Raw genomic sequence first — 22,187 nt, forward strand, 5'->3', positions numbered from 1 at the left:
CTTATGCTGAATTGCTCTATCATTTATTCACACTGTTTTTTTTTAGAATTTTAATGTCCTTTGAGGCCATATTTTATGTTCTTTGAAATATATATAGTCAGACTGCACAGATACGTTAAGGAATTTAAATAGATTTAACGAAACAAACACTATAAAATTTATTTTTGGTGTTTTTGTTAACTGAAATTTATTGTTGAAAATAAAAATAAACTAATTATAATAACCGAATTAATAATAAAAGTATGAAGTAACTTTTTTTTCCCCTAAATCTAGATCTAAACGCCTTAAATAAGAAATATGTTAATTCAAGACATAAATTGACTTTTATAAAATTATATTATTAATAATATTGCAGATGAAAGACTAAATATATATAAATAAATAAAAATTTGATGTCTTCGTATATCCTTCACAAATAGAGGAATACAATTAACACTAACAGAGCCACCTCTTTCAGGCTTTTCTCTGCTTAGAATATGTAAATTGTTTAGTCTCTCGGATCCAAATTCTTGTAAAAAATTTCGTGTAAAATCTTTAAAAATTTAGAATAAAATATATTTTAAAATAGGAAGAATTTTAATCAATTTACATATTCACAAACATAGAAAAGCCTCAAAGAAAAGGTGACTTTGTTAATGGTAATAGTGTTCATGTAGTAGAATCTGATGATAACTTTTTATAGTAAAAGTTGTATCAGTGCATATGATGAAGGACCACGCATACAATGACATAATTAATTAATAATCTATTTTATATTGATAATAAAATAAAAAATTTAAGAAAAATTTGACACGAACAAACCAAATCTATCAGTAATTTTGAAAATTCCATTAAGAATTTATATAGATTAATACTAATTTTAATAAGCACGGAGTATTGTATACACACACACGTGTATAATCTGTGTGTGTGTGTATACAATACCAGACACAGATTACACAACATACATACAATATCCAGTATATACGTACAATTTGTATGTATATACTGGATTGTATATACTGGATACAATTTGTATGTATATGGATGTATATTGGATACAATATCCAATATCCAGTATGTATATTGTTTTATACAATATACATACTGGAATGTGTACTACGTTTATTGAATCAATGTAAATCAATACATTTAATATTAGTGGATATTTTCATTAGTGGATTAGTAGTTTTCATTTATATATGTTTACAGTTAAATAAATTAATTCAAAAATTAAAAAAAACGTAGTCTTTTCATTCGATGAACAGTATAAATCGATGATTCTGGCCTACTTTTCTTTCAAGTCGGATAAGATTCTCGTATTGATTTTTATTGACTTCTTTTTATAAAGTAAAAATTTTTAATAATTATTTAATAAATTCTTTCGTAGAAAAATTATAGACTAATTGCAACAAAAGTATCATAAATTACACAATGAATTCACCGAGTGTTGAATTAAGTATATCAAAAGTATATTCAAAGCTTATCATTCCCTTGTTTGTAGTAGGCTTATAGATAAAATGATTTGTCTGGAAAACATCTTTATCTTTGCCTTTTTAAAGCAAAGCATTTGAAGTTAGAGGGATCCGATACAAATCATCTTTCATCATACTAACAATTTCCGGACTTGTTACATTTTCGAGTGCCGAGGCGCCTTCTAACGACACTTATTGAATGTCACGAAGAACAGAATAAACCAAGCAGAACCAAAGTCTTATCTATTGTGAATGACAACAATATCTATTCATTGAAATGTTTTCAATGCTCGAATACTTTTGACTTCTAATTGGGATACACTTGGTCACCTAACCTCTTTACTTTCGTCTTCGCAGCTTCACTTAGACCTGAAGGTCATTAGAACACGTGAATATCGTTAAAAACTAACATCTGTGATGAGAAGTATTTTGATATCAATAGTTAATTCCCTTAATTGTCTTCACAGACAAAAAAAAAAAGAGATCTTCTTAGGGACATTCGTGCTTCGTGTTTTTCAATTAATCTCAATGGATACAATAGAACATTAAGATCGTTAGAAAAATGTTAGCAAAGTTCAATTTAGAAAAAAATTAATTCAATTATTAATAATGCCATGAAGTTTACTGTGTTAACATTCGTGCTTCATTTGTCAATTAGAAAAAACTGTCTGCTTTCTAATGTTATATTATCTATAGTATAGATAATATAACATTAGAAGCAGACAGTCTTTTCTATTTAGTGTAGATTCTATACTAAATAGAAAAAATAATTATATTTTACAATAAAAATTAAAGTTTTAAACCATTTAATCGCAGCGTAGATTTTATTGTGCCTTACACTAAAACTTCGCTTGTACACGTAGGTATTTTCTATTAATTTAAGAAAGAAACTATTCAATTTTCGTATATGCTTATACAAATGAAATTTACGTAAATAAATTGCCGATTATTTAACTAATTTCGATATCAAACGATGATATTTAATAAAAAGTTCTTGATCTGTTGAGTTGCGGGTTCAAATCTTTGAGAATGTTGTTTATATCTATCGAATTTTTTCAGGGAGAACTTTATGACCTTATAAGCTATAGCTATTCTTAACTGTCTAATAATAAAAATTACATAAAGTTTAGGCAGTTTTCTCTCTTATAAATTGCATGCAGATAACAATGTATCTTACTTTCGAATCTGCATGATTGCTCTTTTGTGAATACAGCATAAGAATGTGTTCTCGTGCCTTCAATAAAGTCAATAGTGACATTGAAGGCACGAGAATGATACGTGATTTGAACTATTATTTTCTTCTCTCTGCATTACAGTTTTTGCATTACAATTTTGCATAAAATACTCTATTATTTTATTTAAAAAAATTAGATATAACTAATAAATTGTAAGTGAGCTCTATTAATTTAATTTCAAAAAAGGTTTTCCTTCGAAAACTCGAGCAATCTTTACGATATTTTAATTATCGGAGAGATTTTCTAGTATAACATAAAATGCAAGATAAGAACTCCGCCAGAAGCTTTGTATCAATCAACAATGTTTACTCCAAACTGTAAGTTATAGTACTTGTAAATCATTCTTATTTTCAGATTATATATAAAAATATACAAAAGCAATTCAAACTGGAATGATATAACAGAGAATGCGGAGTGTACAAGACCTCCAACGGATGCATTGTTAGTGTAGCATATGATAGCTGCATCATTGATGCTGGTTTGTCCAGACAGCAGGATTCTGATTCTGCACTTCACGCTGGGGTGTCGGCAATACAATAACTTGCTATACAGTTTGACTGACGGTGAGGGATAAGTAGCTGTCAAGAGTGACCACCTACGGGTCAGAACCAGCAACAGTTACTGTCAATGCTCATGACAGAGAAACTTCAAACCTCCAGACACTAATTACTCTTTATGAAATGTTAATTACGTTTTTTTCAACCTTGTTTTTTTTTATTTAAATTCTTTCAACGTGCAGCACAATTCAGTTTTAAGTTGTGACGAGAGAGAGAGAGAGGTATAAATTAAAATAATTTAGAGCTCTGCTAATTGATTTTCCGTTGAAAATGTCTATTATGTAAGTCTTGATTATCGTTAACGATCTAATGTAAATTCATAATCGTCGAAATTAATGTTTCGGAAGAAACAATAACGATTAACTTTGATATTAAGTTTGAATACGATCGTAATAATTGAATTGTAAATTGTGGCACCGTCTTTTCACTGGGAAAGTCAAACAACTTTGAAAAAATTACTATAGTTCGAATTTAATTCATTTCGGGAGGTCACTCGAACTCCAAAGCGAGATATCACTGTATATTTGTGTACATATTACATGCCATTTAACCAATACATTCCATTAAAGTATTGTTTTTGCAACACAAGGAATCTGATTAAAAATTGGAGCCCGGCATTGTGACGATGTCACAATAAATAATTAAAGTGTCTATTTTACCACAGGACGAAAAGAAAATGTTATTCCTTACTTGTAATACTTCCTCTATTAGATTTTTGTATTATAAACTAGTCGCTAAAACAACTTTGAATATAACAAGAGAGGTTTTGTTACGAAATCGAGAGTACCTGTCACATAACCAAAAATAAATTTACATATTTTTATGACATAGGTTCGGCCCATTCTCCTTTATTGTATTTATAATATTTTCCTTGTCTTATCAAAATATATCCTGACTATTTTGTAAATACAGGATTTAGCATCTATCATCAGCGGGTATCCAATTAGAATATTCATGTTTTCAAAAAAGAATTTTAATAGAAAAATTTTGAAGCAAAGGAAATCCTTTTTTTTGTATTCATATATCGTGAAATTTATATAAATTTTATTTTTATTTATGCCTTTATGTTATGGATCAATAAAATAATACATTAAAAAAGAGTTAAGCTAAATTATGCTAATTAAATCTATAAATTCTTTTATTAAATTAATTAATATAATCGAATTTGTAGGAAAACAATAAAATTAAATAAATTATACAGGACAATACTTAATTTTTTAATTAAAAAAGAAGAAAAAATACAGGAAATAACCTTTCTTATAAATTTATTTACGAATTTTAAAACATTAATTTTTTTGATAAATAATTATACAAGGAAAATTACGACGTTTTAACTTTACAATTTAAGGAAAAATCCACCTATTGTTTCATTTTATAACCTATTTTAACATAATTGTAATAAAATAATAATTAATTTTTTAATAATTGTATTTAAATTTACCTGCAGCTATAGGCTAAATATCGAATTATAAAAGCTAGATTTGGGTTAATTTCGAAAAATAATGAGTTCGTACATTCGTGAAGGAATTTTAGTTATTAATTCCCTTAAACCACCCCCCCTTTATGTACTCATGTTATGTAATTTAAATTAATTGTATTTTATTATTTATTTACCTTAAAATATAACTTAGATGTAAGCAAAAGAAATGCAAATTTCTTTTTTTTTGGTTCTGAATTTAATATTTAAATAATATATTTTTGTTTTTTATAGGACAACTTTTAAATTCGAAATGCATAATCTAATCGAAGTAAACTTAATTAAAAGTTTTATAGTATTATAAATAATTAATTCCGTACAAAATCAGACCATTTATATCCGTTAGTAAAATCCATAACGGTAGCGAAGATGCAGAATAATTTAATTCTTAAGACGAGACTGATAATTTGTTATCGAGTAGAAATTCTGAAGCGATTTCAGTCAGAAAATATGACCTAATTTTCAGATTCTAATGTAAAGATTCATATTATGTAGCGACTACTCTCTTCTTCATTCAGATTTAACAAAAGTTTGTACGCCATTTTTACACTTTTTTAAAATTATAATTACTGTTTTTCACTCTGGTAATTAGAAAAATCATTAAGGTAGATTAACTAGAAAAAAAGAGAGATTTTATCAACATTAAAATTTCTTCAGAAAAGTTTGTAGAAAAGTAATTAATTATCTTAATATCTATAGCGTTGTTGTTGTTGTTGTAGTTTTTGTTTTAAAAATTTTATAATTTAAAACGAGCGTATAAAGTAGTTCTTGTTGATAGATTATACACAACTCGTACACAAAATAAAATCAGCTGCAATCAACGAGATATTACAGCGATTATTTATAAAAATTTGCACAATAATAATGGAATTGGATATACACGCTCTATAATTAACAGCCCAATTACAGGACAAATATGGAATTAATTAAAAGAAAAATCTATCTCCGGAAGTCACAAATTGTTAATTATTATGTTACTTTTCAAGCTGTTTAGATGTATATGTAAATGATGTCGCATAACAATTGTAAGTTATCGTGTCCTTCAGACATCTTCATTGGAATAAGTCATTGTCAGTCTCCTTCGTAAATGTGTACAAATCGGAGGGAGGGGGGAAAAAATAATTTTTTATGGTGTTTCCAGACGAACAAAAATTTTATGACATCGAAAGATACGTCGATTACGAATGACCTTTGACATTTTCCGACGCCTTGACGGCATTCCCGCTTGTCTAGGTCACGTAATCTGACCCGGGGCATATTTAGAGGTCGATCGAGATTGTATACATTAACCGGCGCTACTGTCAAATAAAAAAAAATTCGATTATATTGGTAAAGTTGGAAGAAAATCATTTGATTACTCAACTCTTCCGACGTTGCACCTGTTGCACGCCAGTTAAACTTTATACCTGTGACGAGAAAATCGATCGAATAACAAAATATTATCAGTTATGTCGTCCAGATAAAGTTGTGATTTTATAAACTTTTAAATTCTATTTTCCAATTCCAAATTCCAAACTGGATCGGATGACATTTCTAGAATTATAATGTAGACTTAATAAAATAAAGAATTTAACTTATATACAAAAAAAGGAAAAGAAAATTTGTGGATGAAAGCCAACAATAATTAAAAACACTGTTGAAACTTTTTAAAAGTATAAATTATTATGAAAGAAATATTCAAAATTCAAGTGGTATCACGTCATTTTATAACTCATCATAGTTGTAATAATTTTATCCGCAGGTAAGTCAGATTATATTTTCAGATACAAGTTGATTTATTACTTTTTGATTGAGGTAGAGTTGATATATTACCAATTAAAGAGATTGTAAGCTTCAACTATTCGAAAAATTCTGTGTAACTTGCGCTGTGTGTTTTTTTTTTTTTGTTTATTTCTTCTTTCTTAAAATAATAATAATAATAATAATAATATTTTGGGATTTTCTTTTAGTCGGATCGAAATATAAAAAAAGAAAAGTAATTTTGTAGCGAGAGATAAAAAAATAGTGAAGTAAACACGACAAGAACACATTACAAATTGAAAATTCATCTCCGTTCTATTGTAAATTGCATGAAATATAAAATTTTTTTTTAAAATAATATAATGCTTAATTTTCCTTAAAAACAGGAAGAAATCTCTCATGTATAGTGAAAATTTTTAAGGCTATTTGTACAAGGAATTTGTAATAACATATCTAATACAAGGAATTTACAATCTGACGAGTTTTAAGAACGATCTATTTCAAAATTAATTTTTAGTATGTGACTATTCGTTTTCCTTTATAATAAAGTCGTAAAGTTAAAAGAAAGAGAAAAATTTCAACGTATAAATTATAGGTCTAACAGATAACATTAAAGTAAATATTTCTGTTTCGAAGCAAAGATTGCTATAAAACTGATATCTAAATGAAAAATTAATTATCGTTTTTAACATGAAGTATGACCCTGTTGTAGACCACACACAAACTACGTGAGATGTCAGTTTACCAAAGCCTCCATAGGGGGGCTCTCAAGACAGCTGTAAACCTTCGGACTGTAGTATAGAAGTAAGATAAGCAGCAGCAGATAGGTCTCCATCTTGCTAACATTTATAGCAAGTTAATCCGTACAGCGTCATCAAGACTGCATCCAATGTGAGGTCCAACGGAGGAAAAGAACGTAACTCGAGTAAATAAATACAACAATTATATAACATTAAAAAACTTCTCTTATTGTAAAATCAGTGTAGTGATATAACGTCAGGTTGAAGAGGTTAAATAAGGAGGAAGTTATCAATAAATATAACATTGATTATTTTACGGATGAATCAAAGATTAGTGTTTAAGCTTACGAAACTGGTAAGGACGTCGGTGTTAATTATTTTTATTGCGTTTAATTAAAATAATTTTACGAAAAAATTAAATGGAGAAATATTAAAAAAAATACACATATTTTACAGTTTTAAAGCTTATAAAAAATATTTGTCCTGCACATTTTAAAATGAAGAAAGTGTTTTCGATTTCTTAACAGAAAAGAGAAAAATGTTTTGGTAATTATTAAATAGCAAAATTGTTCCAAAATGTCGTCTCTAATCAAGTAGTTGATAAACCACAAACCACTAAAACCCCGAGGAGACACTCGACAAGGATCAACAACGATGTCTTAGCCATAATGATTTGGAAAATGGTTGAATAATGAGACAGGTGTTAAGTTACCCGATATTATTATTGATTGGCACATCACACTCTTGAATACCAATTAATTTGCAAATATTTTTTTTTTTTTTCCTTTTCATACCATTTTTCGAAATATTAACACCTTAACTACAATTATCATAATTTTACAATAAATAAATCCGAAATTTTTCGCATAATTGAAATCCTTTCACTGTAGATAATTTGTTAATTTGTTTATTTAGCTGAAATTTTTATGCAAATTATTTTTTTTAAAAATAAAAATCGTTATTTCCGATACATTTTTATTTTTTAATACTTAATATCAATAGTTTAGAATAAGAAGAAAGAGAAAATATACTTCTTTTCTCCGGAGCATCTCCAAGGAAAACGTCGGATGCTGGATAAAGAATGTAATGTAGACAGGGAATGGCTTATCAGATCTTTATAGTAATCTGCTTGATCGCATTCTTGTTTTTTTAAATGTAAGCTTATAAAAATCTTGTATCTCTATATTAAGGATCCTAAAGACGATTAAAACGGAAGTTAGTATTGGTGCATCGCTGATTGGTTGACAAATTGGATGACAGAGGGTGTTGTTGTCTGCCGTAGTTCAGAGAGAGTTAACAGGAAAGCCACACCTGTTTCCCACGGATTGTCTAACCCTTGGTTACTGTTGATCAGCCTTAGGGTAAAAGATACTTGCTGTCGTGATTGGCATGACAAAGTCTATTTAAAATCATCTCTTTCTTAGCACTCATTTTTCCTCTTGCTCTAACTTATTAATTGTTTTATATTTTCATTTTCTATCTTTGGACAGCTTACGAAGAGTCGGGCATCGCTGGTAATAGTAAAAATCTCTTAATTCCAAAGCGAACATACACACACTGTTCTGTTTCTACATATCGACGAACGTATTTAATTTAATAGTAACGAGTTTAAGTCAATTTCAAAATTTTATACGAATCGATACAGGCTGATAGACTTATATATTGATTTATACAGACTTTCGAATATATATATATACGTTAAAACAGTGATATTGATTTACTGTTAAGTCAGCGATCATAACATCTGATAAGTTTTCAATTTGTTCAAGTTGCATAAACGATATAAATCTATTAATCACTTAACTTTATTTAACGATCGAACCCCAGGAAACTCGTCATAAACGAAGTTAAACCTTAAAACTTTTATTTTTAACTAAAAAAACACACTTAAAATGAGCTATATCTAAGCATTTTGCCTTTATAATTTTTTTCCACTTAAAATACAGCCCCTAAATCTAAAATGCTAGCCGTAATAGTCTTTTTTTTTAATGCTGTAAACGTTCTCGCTTAGATGTGAAACATCACCCAAACATGGAATCAAATCAAATGTAAAGAGAAGAGAGTGTTTATGGTAACGCATTATTAAATTACCCAAGCGAATGCTACTAGAAAACAAAATACAGTATCAGGAGAAAAGAGATTAGACAGCCTTTCAGCAAATATACGATTTTACCATCCACTGTATTTGATATTCTCTCGAAATGGAAATATTTTCTGCTGTCGAAACAGAGAAAATCTAAAATTCTTGTATTCTATGTACACTTATATATTGTAAACTTTTTAAAATATTGTATGGAATACGATGATTAAATTTTTCTTTCGAAGTCGTTTTAAATTTATATTTTAAATGTTATTTTTCATGAAGTAATAGCGACTTTATTTGATTATTTCTGAAATAATAAATATTATCTTTTAATGTTTCTACTATTGAATAAAAAAATATTCAAACGAGTAACAATATAAATATAAATTTAACTTGAAAGATTTATCACGAAAACGTGAAAATATATTACTTTAAAGTTTTGTATACTGAACTTAAATGAGTAAAATAACGTTAAAACAAATTAAAAATAGTAAAAATACGGTATAATAATTCTGGGTCAAGGCTAAAGTCGAATGTAAGAAAAATTTTAAAGCGCTAGTTAATGATAAGAGTGGGAATTTAGTAATGATAAAACGTGATAAAACTTAAATAAATAAAGTTTTTAATGTTATGATATTTATTTTATGAGGGCACGAACTCTTCCTAGAAACCTAACTTGTTCTAGAACTGTGCCAGCTTTAAAAAAATACAATTTACACTTAGATAACTTTAATAAATTTTCGTAAAACGTCTCTTTATAATAAGAAAATAAACAATTTTTAAAAACTTTTAAAAATAAAAAAATAACTCCATTGAATAAGTTAATAAGACACGAAGAGTTTTTCTAGACATTAATCACCTATCAAAAACACTGTACAGATTAGCTTTATGTAATCCTATATTACCGAAAAGCGTTGGTACAGGGTCATAGATTACTGGTCGCATCCCCTTTAACAACTTACAGGAATCAAGTGACAACCAAAAAAATTAGTCATTGAATGACATAATTAGGCAAACGTTCTCGAATAGTCGGGATAAGAGAAGAATATGGCCTTATAAAAACATATATTAGTGAATAATTTCGCTATTTAATAAATTTCCCAAACAGTTTAATCACTTTACTTCTCATGCATTTACAGAAAATTTAAGGAATTTTTCAGTTAACAAGGCATAGAGACATCAATCATAATCGTTAATCGATAGTCTAATTAGGTATTACATATTTATTCTGAAGCTTAATTATTAATGGATGTTAGATCCGTTTAGAGCCTATAGGCACACTAATATATGGAATATGAAATTACTTTGGTGAGTGTCGTCGATTTGTCAACTAAATTCCTTTGCCTTTCGAATATTAAACCCTACATTTACTTCCTTTGAGGAAATTAATTACATGCTTTTAAGTCGAAGAAAAATTACCATTATTTTTTTATTATTATTATTTTTTTCATAGAAAAGTCAATCTGAATGGGGAGAACACTCAGAACTGAGACAAATATTAATATATCAAATTCGCGGAAGCGAAAAGAAGACAAATAGACGAACCACTAATTAAATTTTTGCTCGAAACAAAATAAATATTCCAAATTCATGGAAATGTATAAGCGAAACTAATCAGAAAATTCTATATGCTAACAAAATTCAGACCTTAGAAGTTAGGCAAATAAAGGATTTTAACAATTAAACGGTAACGAAAATTGCATTTAAGAAACAACATTAATGTAAAAATAAAAAAAAAAGATTGATTAAATAATTATAATTAAATATATCTAATGAAAATTTAGGAAAGTTTGTCGTCGTACTCGTAAAAGTTTCAATATATTTTCGAGTATATTTAGTAACTTGGTTTATTATGACAAGAGTAATAACATTGTTTTAAGTAAGACAGGACTTAATAAAGGTAGAAGACTTTAAGAACAAGCGAGACCATTAAAATTTTATTAAAAACATTCAAGTAGCTTAATTAAGAATAAATGTAAGAATATCTTGCTCCTTTTAAGGGTTATAAATCTTAATTAAGTTAATTTCATAGTTTACTTACAGATTTAATTTTTTTATAAGCTTGTGTAACAAACCTAGACAAAGATAGTTCTACTGACTTAATAATTATATTATACTTTTATCACCCAACTAATTTCGAATATTGAAAGCAATTTTTCTAGTTTGATGTTATTATTTACTTATTTAATTTGTATTTTTATGATATTTATTATATTTGACAAGTAAATGTATACGATAAAATGAATCATTAATAGAATTATGTCACCGAGATTCAATCAGATTAAGAGAAAAAATATGAGGATAATTGAAGTCAATTTTTACCATAATACCGAAACATTAATAGGCGTTTACAACTATGAGTCAGAGAATAAATTTCGAATTATTTATCCACAGGAATTTTTTGTTTTGGCTCCCTATAGCATAGTCCTATGCACATTATCGTATGAGTCAGGGTTCATTTGTAGATTCAATCGGGGAAGAGGAAAATGTTTTTGGTGTGGTATCATCGTCTTCTGTCCCTGACAGGGTCTTTCATCAATCGCATGTCCCCTAACTGCCTTATAATTCCATTACTTGTGTGTGTCTCTCTCCGACAAGAGGAGCTCCATTAGGGGCTTCTCTCCCACACCAATGCAATTCTCACCAGAGTATTAATCTTGGTCCATTTCACAGAAAATGGAATGAAATGGAAGTTATTATCCATTTCCACTTCGCTTTTCGTGAAATGGCTTTCATATTTTTATGTTGTAAATCCATGTTCCAACTTCTCCACTTCAGAAACTTCTCTTACGTCGGATTTTCGAACGAAATTTCTCTTTAGTTTTGTAAATGTTTTATTCACCGAATTCAAAGTAGACTTTATATTTTAACAAATGATCGAAGAAAGAAAAAATTTTCGATAAACTGCAATTTAACAGTGTAAAATTTGGTTTATATTATGATTCATAAAACTGTTTAAAATGCTTTTTATAGTTAAGAAAATGGAAGATTATTTATTCTAAATTACATTTTTATGTATAGATTACATAAAATATACTGCTATATCATGATCAAACAAAACAAAGTTACCTTAATTTGTAGTACAATCGTGCCAGAGAAACATTTTCGATTAGCTTGTAATTTATCTCTTACGTTGTCCATTAATATTCTAAATTAGTTATTTCTTAAATAAATCCATACAGAATTATAGGCTCACTGTTTTTTAGATATAACTGTTTAATAAATTTCCAGAAAAAAAAATCTTTCTATGTTAATAAATTACCTAAATGTGCAATGAATCTGGAATTTAATTTAGAAGAAAAACTTAACTTAAAAACATTTAAATGTAGTCATTTAAAATGTATTTTACAGTGGAAATTTATCAGTTTATAACAAATAAATCATTAGACTTAAGTACCTGATAGTGTATAAAGGAAATAAGCTCTAAATACGCCTACAACCAGCCGCCTACATTCCATTAAGATAGACTTTTAAAACAGAAGGATGGGTCCATAATTATATACTTGGATCCAACAAAAATAAATGTTTTTAATGCCCGTTTCTTATTAAATATTTTAATTACTACTTTTCTAGAAAGTTGGATTTTTTTTGTATAACTTAGCCAATTTAGGACATAATTTAACCATTTAAAGATTCAACTGCCGTCACTTAATCAATTATACAGAATTTTAACGCGTCACGTAATCACAAACAAAAGACAAATCTCAAACCCTTTTTTTTTAATCCAAGCTTCAATACGTGTAGCTTGAATAACTTCAACGTAATTAATTTTTTTTAATTATTATTTAATAAGCGTAAAAAGTCTAAAATTAAAAATTAATTCATTTCGTAAAAATTATTCTTTAAAACTAAGTTCGTGCTACAAAAAAAAATCATTTCAAATTAACTGTTTTTTTTTTCAATTATCTATGAATAAAGTATTGTCTTATACCTTATTTTACTATAAGACAATACTTTGATCTGTTATAAGTGTATATAATTATAATAGATTAAAGTTTAATAGGATTTAAACTATTATAAAACTAGTTGACAAGTTCTTTAATAATAATGTTTGTAAAATATACAATTATTGTAACAAATATGCTTTCTTATTAATTTTATTTATATTCCCATCTAAATTCAAAATTCCATTAGAAAAATCCCTTAAAATATTACTGTTTAATTATCTTATTATCTTCATTAGAAAATGAATATTTTTATCCTTTCTTTTTCTCTTTTTATGTCCATAGAAAATTACTATAATGACTCAGTTTAGCTTTATAAGCTTGTACAGTTTTTCATCTTTAATTACTCGATAAGATAATTGTCGAGAAAATTGCTCATAGCTCTTTATTTAGTGGATTCGACTTCAGTTTTTGTATTGATAATAGGTAATTTAACACATCTTTAATAATATTTCGTAAAAACGATCATCTACAAGCCATAAGTTTGCTTATATGTACGCGAGTTTAAGACTATAAAAAGTATTTGTTATCTCATTACAGAGCCATACATTTGAAAGAGAAATATTACTGCGAAAAGAATGATGTAATCAACAAGAATTTAACGCTAAAAGTCACGTTGTTTTCTAGAAAAACGAAATTCTAGAATGTAATTGATTTATTTCTCAATTTGTCTATTTCAACAATCGTATTTCATTTTGATTTCAAACTCGAGTAGCCATTAATACATTAAAGAGACGAGTGAAATTTGAATAGAATTTCTTCTTAAGCAAATAAGCCAATTGTAGTAAAAAGCGAAATAAAATCAAGCTCTTATTCAATTTATTCCCGGAAATCGTTACTGACCTCTGACGGCAAGAAAATAAACTGTGCAGCTGTTTGTTGATAGCAACATGTCGACACTATCCTGTCAATATTTCTTGTCCGCATAACGTCGGTAGTATCGACACTTAAGCCACTGTTTTGAAGTGTTATCAACACTATCAATGTTTTATAGTTGGAGTAATAAAAATTGACTTACAACTTTTATAAGATTCATCGCTTTAAACGCTAACCATACGACTTTATAGTAATTAAATAACTGTATCCCTTCAAGGATGATTTAATGTTAATACTTTACTATCTTCAACGTCAAAATTATCTTCTTTTTTTTCTCGTTAGATTATGTGAAATGAATATGAATAACATCTGACATATTTCTGACCTTACTAATTAGAAACTCTGATTATCTTACGATTATTTAGAGAGATTAATTAAACTTATTAAAAACTTTTAAGGCCACATAAAATAGTTTATAATGAATCAAATTTTCTTATAAATTATACTCGACAAATTATTACTAAATTAATTAATGCGTATTTTATGTTTACCAAAATATTGTCCTGGATATTAAACGTAGATATAATAGGTACGAAGAGAAAGAAAATAATATAAAAGTGGCACTGTTTAGTTATTTCATATGACCCATATGTTATGTGGAAGAAACATTCTTATGCAATTTTTCTGTAACCGACAATAAATCAGTCGCTGCCAGATCACTTACATTACTGACCCTGATCTCTCTTACATTTTAAGCTGTAATACATTCGAAAGTACATTGTTTAAGTCTTTAATTATCATTTAAAATTATTAATTAAATCTTATCAGAGGATTTTACATCTAATTTACACTCATATTCTCATAGCGCCATCTGTCGAATGTCACTCTTAACAATCGTTCAAGATCGATTCTAGAATGATAATAAAGATGTTTACATAAATATCTTCAGTCAAACTCTTACAGTTTCAGGTTGGCACATAGCTTGTGTCTTATAATTTTCGTACTTTTCATAATTATTTTAACTCTTTAATCGCTATTACAGTTATATAAATTGATTAATTATTACTTGAGAATTTAAAAAAAAGGTCCAAATTTTAATAACAAATATATTCATATATAAAGGTTATGTTTATATACTTATAAAAATTTAATAACTCTATCAAGTTTTATTAAATAGCAGCTCAAAAACTTAGTTTGAAAGTACAAATGTACTGTACTGTATTTGATATAGTAAAATTTCTTGTTGAATGTTATGAAATCGTATCACTTTATAACTATTCTATATCATTATTTATAAAAATTTTTCCAATAAAATCCCTTCCATATCAGGCTGTATAAATTTGTAACTGATTCCAAACAGATAGCGTGTATTGTAGTTAATGTCTGTATTCAACTGATTGAAAATCTATAAAGTGTCTTTCATATGCGTAATAACGATGAATTGTACGTAAGCTTATATATCGTATTTCTAAGAAACAGTTACGCATATAAAATTCTCAGTCACACAATTAGTGGCAGTATTGAAACTTAATCAACTTTTACGGTACATTGTTTAAAATTTTAATTTATGTATACATTTATATAATATAGCCTAAGTATAATGGCATAGTTTTGTGTAGAGAATGAGTGTAATCACTTCGGAATATCTGTCGCAAAGGCACGTTTATTTTATTATTATTATTATTTATTTTTTGTTGCTACTCTTTTCGGTGACGTGAGTGATAAACAATAGTAATGTTGTGATTATACTAGTGAGAAATGATATAAGTAAAGAAGGATGTACTTATCTTATTCAATAGTTTAAGCACTTACATGGGGTTAGTGTTGTTCCAGTAAATGTCAAAAAGTTTCTTAGACCAGACGGCCGAAGGAACTAGGTGCAGCAGGGCCACGACGATGGTCAAAAAGGCTCTCCAGGGCATGGCAAATACGAAAGCCACACAAATTCCAATAGAAAAAGCAACAGATAAGATCCAACAAACTTTGAGCTTTTCTTTACAACCGGCATTCACCTCAGTGTTGAGTGGGACGCCGGTAAACGTCTGCTCTCCCATCCACAGTCAAGCGTCGGTCGTTGACTTAGTGTCTCCCCCTAGCGGACAAATGCCGAACCATCGTCGGATCGGCCGGTTGGCTCCAAGTAATTATAACTACTCCCTTATGTTATTATTTTTTCCACATTCTTCATGCAAACTAATTGAGATGGATGCCAGATTTTTAGCATAATATTATAGTTATTATTAATAACTTTATATTTTCATATTTTATTAATAATTTATCGATATGATCCGCATTTCGTTACTGCATTTCGTTAAATACTCGAAAAGAAACATAGTTTACTATTCGCAAAATACATTTTCTTTACTAACGATTCGAACGGTTTTTGTAGCTTTCGGGTATGGCCGAAAATTTCGTAAAACAATGTAAAAATTGGTTTAAAATCGTAATATTATATTTACAGCTACTGATAAACAATCTTGATCACATAGTCAGCACCGCTCGGACGGCACTGTACTGATAAAGTGACATACAACAGAACAAATTGCACGGTGGACAGCATCACTGACAGCATTACGTCACCGAGAAGAAATCCGTTCCAAGGACGAACACTTGCACCCAGCTTCCTCTTGTACTGTAAAAGCTACTATTGATTTGGTTTCGAATCAATATTCTTCTGTTTATAAGGTTTACGGCTAAAATATTTTTACAAGTTGATTTATCGTTAAGTATTCCGAACACGGTATTTAAAAACTTACTGGTGCCAACACTTAGTGACAGTAACCTAATTACTGACCTGGAAAGTAACAAAATGGGATGGTATATGTCGAGAAAGAGAAATTATAAAATATAGCCTGTTGTAGAATAGTACCCTTAAGGGAATAAAAACCTACCTATTTTGTGTATGAACGAGGGGTGTAATTTTAAAAAAATCTTATATATATAATTAGAGTCTATATATCGACTCATTGTCCTCAAACTAATTTCTGTATATAGGCTGAATCATTATCTCGTGTCAGAAAGGATGGCAATCCTCGGTTTTTTTCTAATATAATATGGACGAATGAAACCAAACTCGCCGTTTTAACTGATAGGATAAAGCGAGATGAACAACAATTAATTTAGGAGAACAATTACATTGCCATCAAAATAGCAAACTGGTAGCAAAACGATTAAAATCCATTAAGCTACAAAATAGCTCCCTCGGGGTCTGAAGGATGTTAGGAGGAGGAAAGTCGGCAATCTGATCCTTAAAAGAAAGAGGAGCCAACTGCTTGACCAAGACATTGGTCATCTACTCATCTGCTTGCACGTTCACCCTTAGGGTCTGCAAGGGCCCGTAAGGGGACCGCCACCTCGACGTGTCAAAATTGCCGCGAGGAGGCGTGCTGAGCACGAGAGCTGCCCCCTTAAATCCCCTTACCTGTCAGGTAACAGTTGGGGAGATTTCTGAACCAGTCATGTGTATAATCTTGCATCAAACGTGAGGGAATAAATTTGGAAACCTTTTCAACCAAGAAATATAATTACAAAACGAATATATAACTTGTCTTAATAAAAAAGTATATTAAAGATTTGTATAAAATTTTAATACTATGTTATTACAAAAATTGCTTTATTTTATAATTTTATCACAATTTCTTTTATTTTCAATCAAAATATACGTATTTATTGTCGAAGAAATTGAATCAAAATGAATTGAAGCATCTAAATTTTGAAATATGAAATTTCTATATCAAATTACATAAATTAGTGTACTTTTACAAATTCATATTGCATACGGTCAATCAAATATTTAAGTAAAAATAGCCTGAAAATACACCATTTTCAAAAAATAATTACTACCAAAATGTTACGTAGTATAACAGAAGAATATTCTTTTTTTAAAAAATAGGAACTTCAGAATGAAATACCAAAATTAACGAAAACAGCCAAGCACTTGTAAGCACTAGCAATGTGTCAGTCAATAGTCGGGGCTAAAGAAAAACCAACATACTTGAGCAAAGTGTACTGTAAAAATAAATACTTTCACCGTAGTCGTTATAAATAAAGGATAGTTTCCTTAAATTTCTATTCCCGCTTTGTGGAGATGAGTAAACTGTTTGGCAAACTTTGTGTTGTCTAATCTCGTCTAGACTTTGAACCACAATGAATAAAGCAAAGTCTTTGGTTTTGTTTAGAAAAATCGCTAATATTACAACATTTATTCAGGAAAAACATTTCATTTGTTTACGAATATGTCTTTAAACGTTTTAATTTACTTGGGGTGTATTATGAGATAAACTTCAAACTATAACTTCTCAGATCGAAGAATTTGTTTAGTGTAAAATTTACAATAACTACCCTATATTAAATAAGCTTAAAATAATAAAAATAAGTAAATCTCTAGCCCATACAATTCTTTTTACAATATGTAAGTATTTACAGGACTTATATTTCAGTAGACATTCAGTTGTCGGTTTGTCTTGTCAAGGGACGAAGTTTATAAATCTATGAATGACTTGGATAGATTGTAAACTTCTTTAATACAGGGATAAAGAAAGGGACGAACTAATGAAAAATAAATAAAAAATAAACTTTGACAGTAAAAAACACATAATTATATTGTTCTAAATATTCACTACTTTATCTAAATCGAAATGTAAAAAGTGCATTATGGAAATTAAGAATATTCAACGTTTTAAAACTAAAAAAAAGTAAATTATGTAATTCAAAAATAAAATAAAATTATGCCACAATGTTAGATTTTACTTGAATAAAACTCTGCAGAATATGCTTACAGAGAAATCACGTAACAGAGAAAAGTGACGAAACAAACAGAAAGCTTTATACACGGATCGTCATACAATAGTCAAGGATAGACTAAGTCGTCGTATAATATTTATTTGTGTCTAAAAGTAATCTTATCATACTTTGAAAAATTTTATTTAAAAATAAAACTGTTAAGAAAATAACTATTAATCTATAGAAAGAATTGATAAAGTAAAATTAAATTAAATTGAAAGATAGTAATGAAAATATAATAAATTAAATATCACACATAATCTAGCTTGAACAATATAAGATAAGAGTAAAATTACTAAAAACAGAACAACGTAATCGAAAATAAAATTTCGCTTATTAATATTAACACTTTTTATAAATAAAATTATAAAAATTAAATAATTTTAAAACTAAAAGTTACGTGACATATCCTTCGCTATTGTAAAATTCTACCACGAGTCTTCTTACAGACTGTTTACAGAATCGATTTTTGAAGAAATACAATTGTTAAAATCGATTTTCGACACGATTTGTATGTCATATCCGAGAAAATTACAAATATATATTTAAATCAATTTATGCCAGGCATGGCACTTGAGGTACTCGGTCGTCATGCCCCCTCCATGATTTTTTCTATGCCCGCATGTTATGAAAATCCTTAAACATAGTTATATCATAAGTAATAAGACCACGTATCCTGTAAACAAAAGTGATAAGACTATAACCTATAAATTTGAAGATTAGTTATCCATAACATTCGCCTTTATAAATTCAAATTCAAATTTTCAAGTATGTTTATAACAACAAATTTTCGTAAATAATTAATTTTTATATAGGCCTACACGAGTGTTTATATTCTGATAATAATGCAGCAAATATATTTTTTTTTTAAATTGATAAAAATCACTTTATATGAAGGTAAACATCGTAAACATTAGAGAAGATAAAGTAGAATTATCAGGCAACATCAATCTAAGTAATTAAGCTACTGCATTGTTTTCAAACATTAAGGTGGCCCGACATTATTCCGGATAACAATTTTTGATACGCATTTAATGATAATTAGATAGAAAAAAATAGGAAAAGTACTATTGCTACTCGATCGTAAAGGTGCATTTTATTTCTTATTTATCAAAAAATGAATATACATATAATTGAAACTATATGAGAAACTTTATTGCTCTAGGCAATTTTTTTTTTAAATCTCAGTACATATTCTATAACATATACAACTTTTTTAATGTAAAATGATAAAGTCTTTGGATCAATTTTCCTCGCTTGAACTTATTCGGATGAGTAGTACAACACCTGATCCTCGCTACAGGTGAGATACAGGTAACGTCAGAGTTGTGGAGGCGTTACGAAAGGGGAGGAGTTAAAAGTGCATAAGGCGTGTCGTATGCATGCTATTCGGTAGACACGACATCTCCAATGAGAAGTGGAATGTCGTGCAACAATTTTTTACGTTAAAACATTTGGGGGAAAAGAGAAAGACCCCAAATGCCAATTCATTGGTCACGTAGGATGTCCTAAAGTCATTCGTAATTGGAAGGAGAAGTCTGACATGTTGTATGCAACTAGCATTTTAAAATAAGTTGCGACAGTCGTATATTTAACAAGACAGACAAGAGAGAAAAAAAAAGAAGAAAATACTTAATCTTAGATTACCAACGAAGTTTATTATTATTTGTTAAAAATGGCCTCAAATAATTCTTGTCACGCTGTAGAAGTTCTTTTCTACAAGCAAGAATTCTAGTTATAAAAGAATTTCCAAGATGAACATGCGATTACTAACCAATAACCATTATTTTTTAATTAACAATTAAGAAACAAATTCTAAAAATTGTATCTAATCTTTGATTTATTTATTGTAATACGATTTTTTTTTTCTTTGTTAATTACGTTGTTTCAGTGGCTTACTCTTTAAGGATTTAAGGAATAGATGAATAGGATTGCTTCAAATTAAAGGACAGATTTGGCAATATTGAGATTTTGATGTATAACATTTATTATCTTTTGATTTTTTCACAGTAAAAAGTTGTTAAAGTGTTTTAAAGGCAACTCTAACAAATTACTTAACGTCTCCAACAACTTTCATCTGACAAAAAAGGGGGGGGGGTATGTTTTTTGTTATTTTTCCTTGAGCGCCATCTAGGAGCAATTAGTTAAACTGTCAATCTTCTTGACAATTTTTATGCTAAAATCAATATCGATTAATCAAATGCTAACGTTTATAAAACGAAGAAAAGAGTGAAAACGTGATAAAACTAATTTGTTTTACGCAGGAGTTATAAAGCTGATGATCTAATAAAGTTTGATTTAAAAAAAAAAAAATCAGAGTTTTATCTTAAAAAAAAAAGAAGAAGAAGAAGAGGAAGCATTGACAGACAAGATCGATTCTGCTCTTTCTCGGGGAGAAAAACGTGAGGATGCATTATAGATTGTTATAAGTTATAGTTGTTTTTTAAAAGATCTTTTTTGACATCGTAGTCATATGCTACTGTGTGTCAAAATATCACGACTATACCTCTAGAGAAATGGATGAAAGAAAAGGGAAAGGCGGAGAATCTCTGACAACGTACCTAAGAAAGTTAGAGAACTAATCCCAGTGGGGAAGAAAGACTGAGATGAAAACGTGATGCAAGAAATTAACACGTTATTACTTAGATCACGCTTTTGTTGACAGAGGTGATAAAGCCCATCTCAAAATTCAAAAGAACACCTTCCATAGAGAGAAGAAAAAAAATCTCGACAGCTTTTCAATAGGAACGATTTACTCAATAACTTCAAATGTCAAATAAAGAATAGAGAATAATGTCAAAGATCTAAGGGATTTAATATATACATATATACATTTTTATTTATTTATTTACTTTTTTAATTGTAAATTAAAATCTCAATTGAACTGGACAAACCTAAGGCCATGATTTAGATAAGAACTGGAGCTGTTATCAAGTCGTAAATCATATTTTATCTAAATCTTCGACTATTATGCATTTATACAGACCCTAGTTTACATTATCGGCTCTTTATTAAAACACGTCTTTAACAGATTCTGTAAAAAATATATATATATATATTACCTCCTGGGTCTATTCGCGGCGTAAAAAATGCGATGTGTATCGAACAGGAATTTTTCTGAAATATTTTGACGTAGTAAAATTTAAATTACGACGAGATTTAACAAGGAAAACATAACTTTGAACCGTTCGGAATCATCTAAAGTTTAATATAAACACTATTAAAATATATCACATGCAAATATTTAATAAGAAAAATCTATCAAGCGTACTATTTATAAAAGTTGTAAATAATTTGACAACTTTCTTAATGGGTTTTAGATATAGCTACCTACTTCAAATACAACTCGAATCGTTAAT

General features: G+C 28.5%; 1 protein-coding gene across 2 annotated transcripts in view; it reads right to left on the reverse strand.

The window, feature by feature from the left end:
* LOC136968301 (ephrin-B1-like) overlaps positions 1 to 22,187 on the reverse strand; it is a 166,333-nt gene that overhangs the window by 103,071 nt on the left and 41,075 nt on the right. Inside the window, exon 1 of one of the 2 annotated variants that reach the window (XM_067262304.1) lies at positions 15,859 to 16,252. The exons of the other annotated variant lie outside the window; for it this stretch is intronic. Coding sequence (XP_067118405.1) covers positions 15,859 to 16,100 — 242 coding nt within the window. The 5' untranslated portion in view covers positions 16,101 to 16,252. Of the gene's footprint in view, positions 1 to 15,858; positions 16,253 to 22,187 lie in introns of those variants that run through there. 2 annotated transcript variants of the gene reach the window in all.

The sequence above is a fragment of the Centruroides vittatus genome, unplaced genomic scaffold, assembly GCF_030686945.1.
Source record: "Centruroides vittatus isolate TY-2023 unplaced genomic scaffold, ASM3068694v2 contig_1427, whole genome shotgun sequence".
NCBI classification, from domain to species: Eukaryota; Metazoa; Arthropoda; class Arachnida; order Scorpiones; family Buthidae; genus Centruroides; species Centruroides vittatus.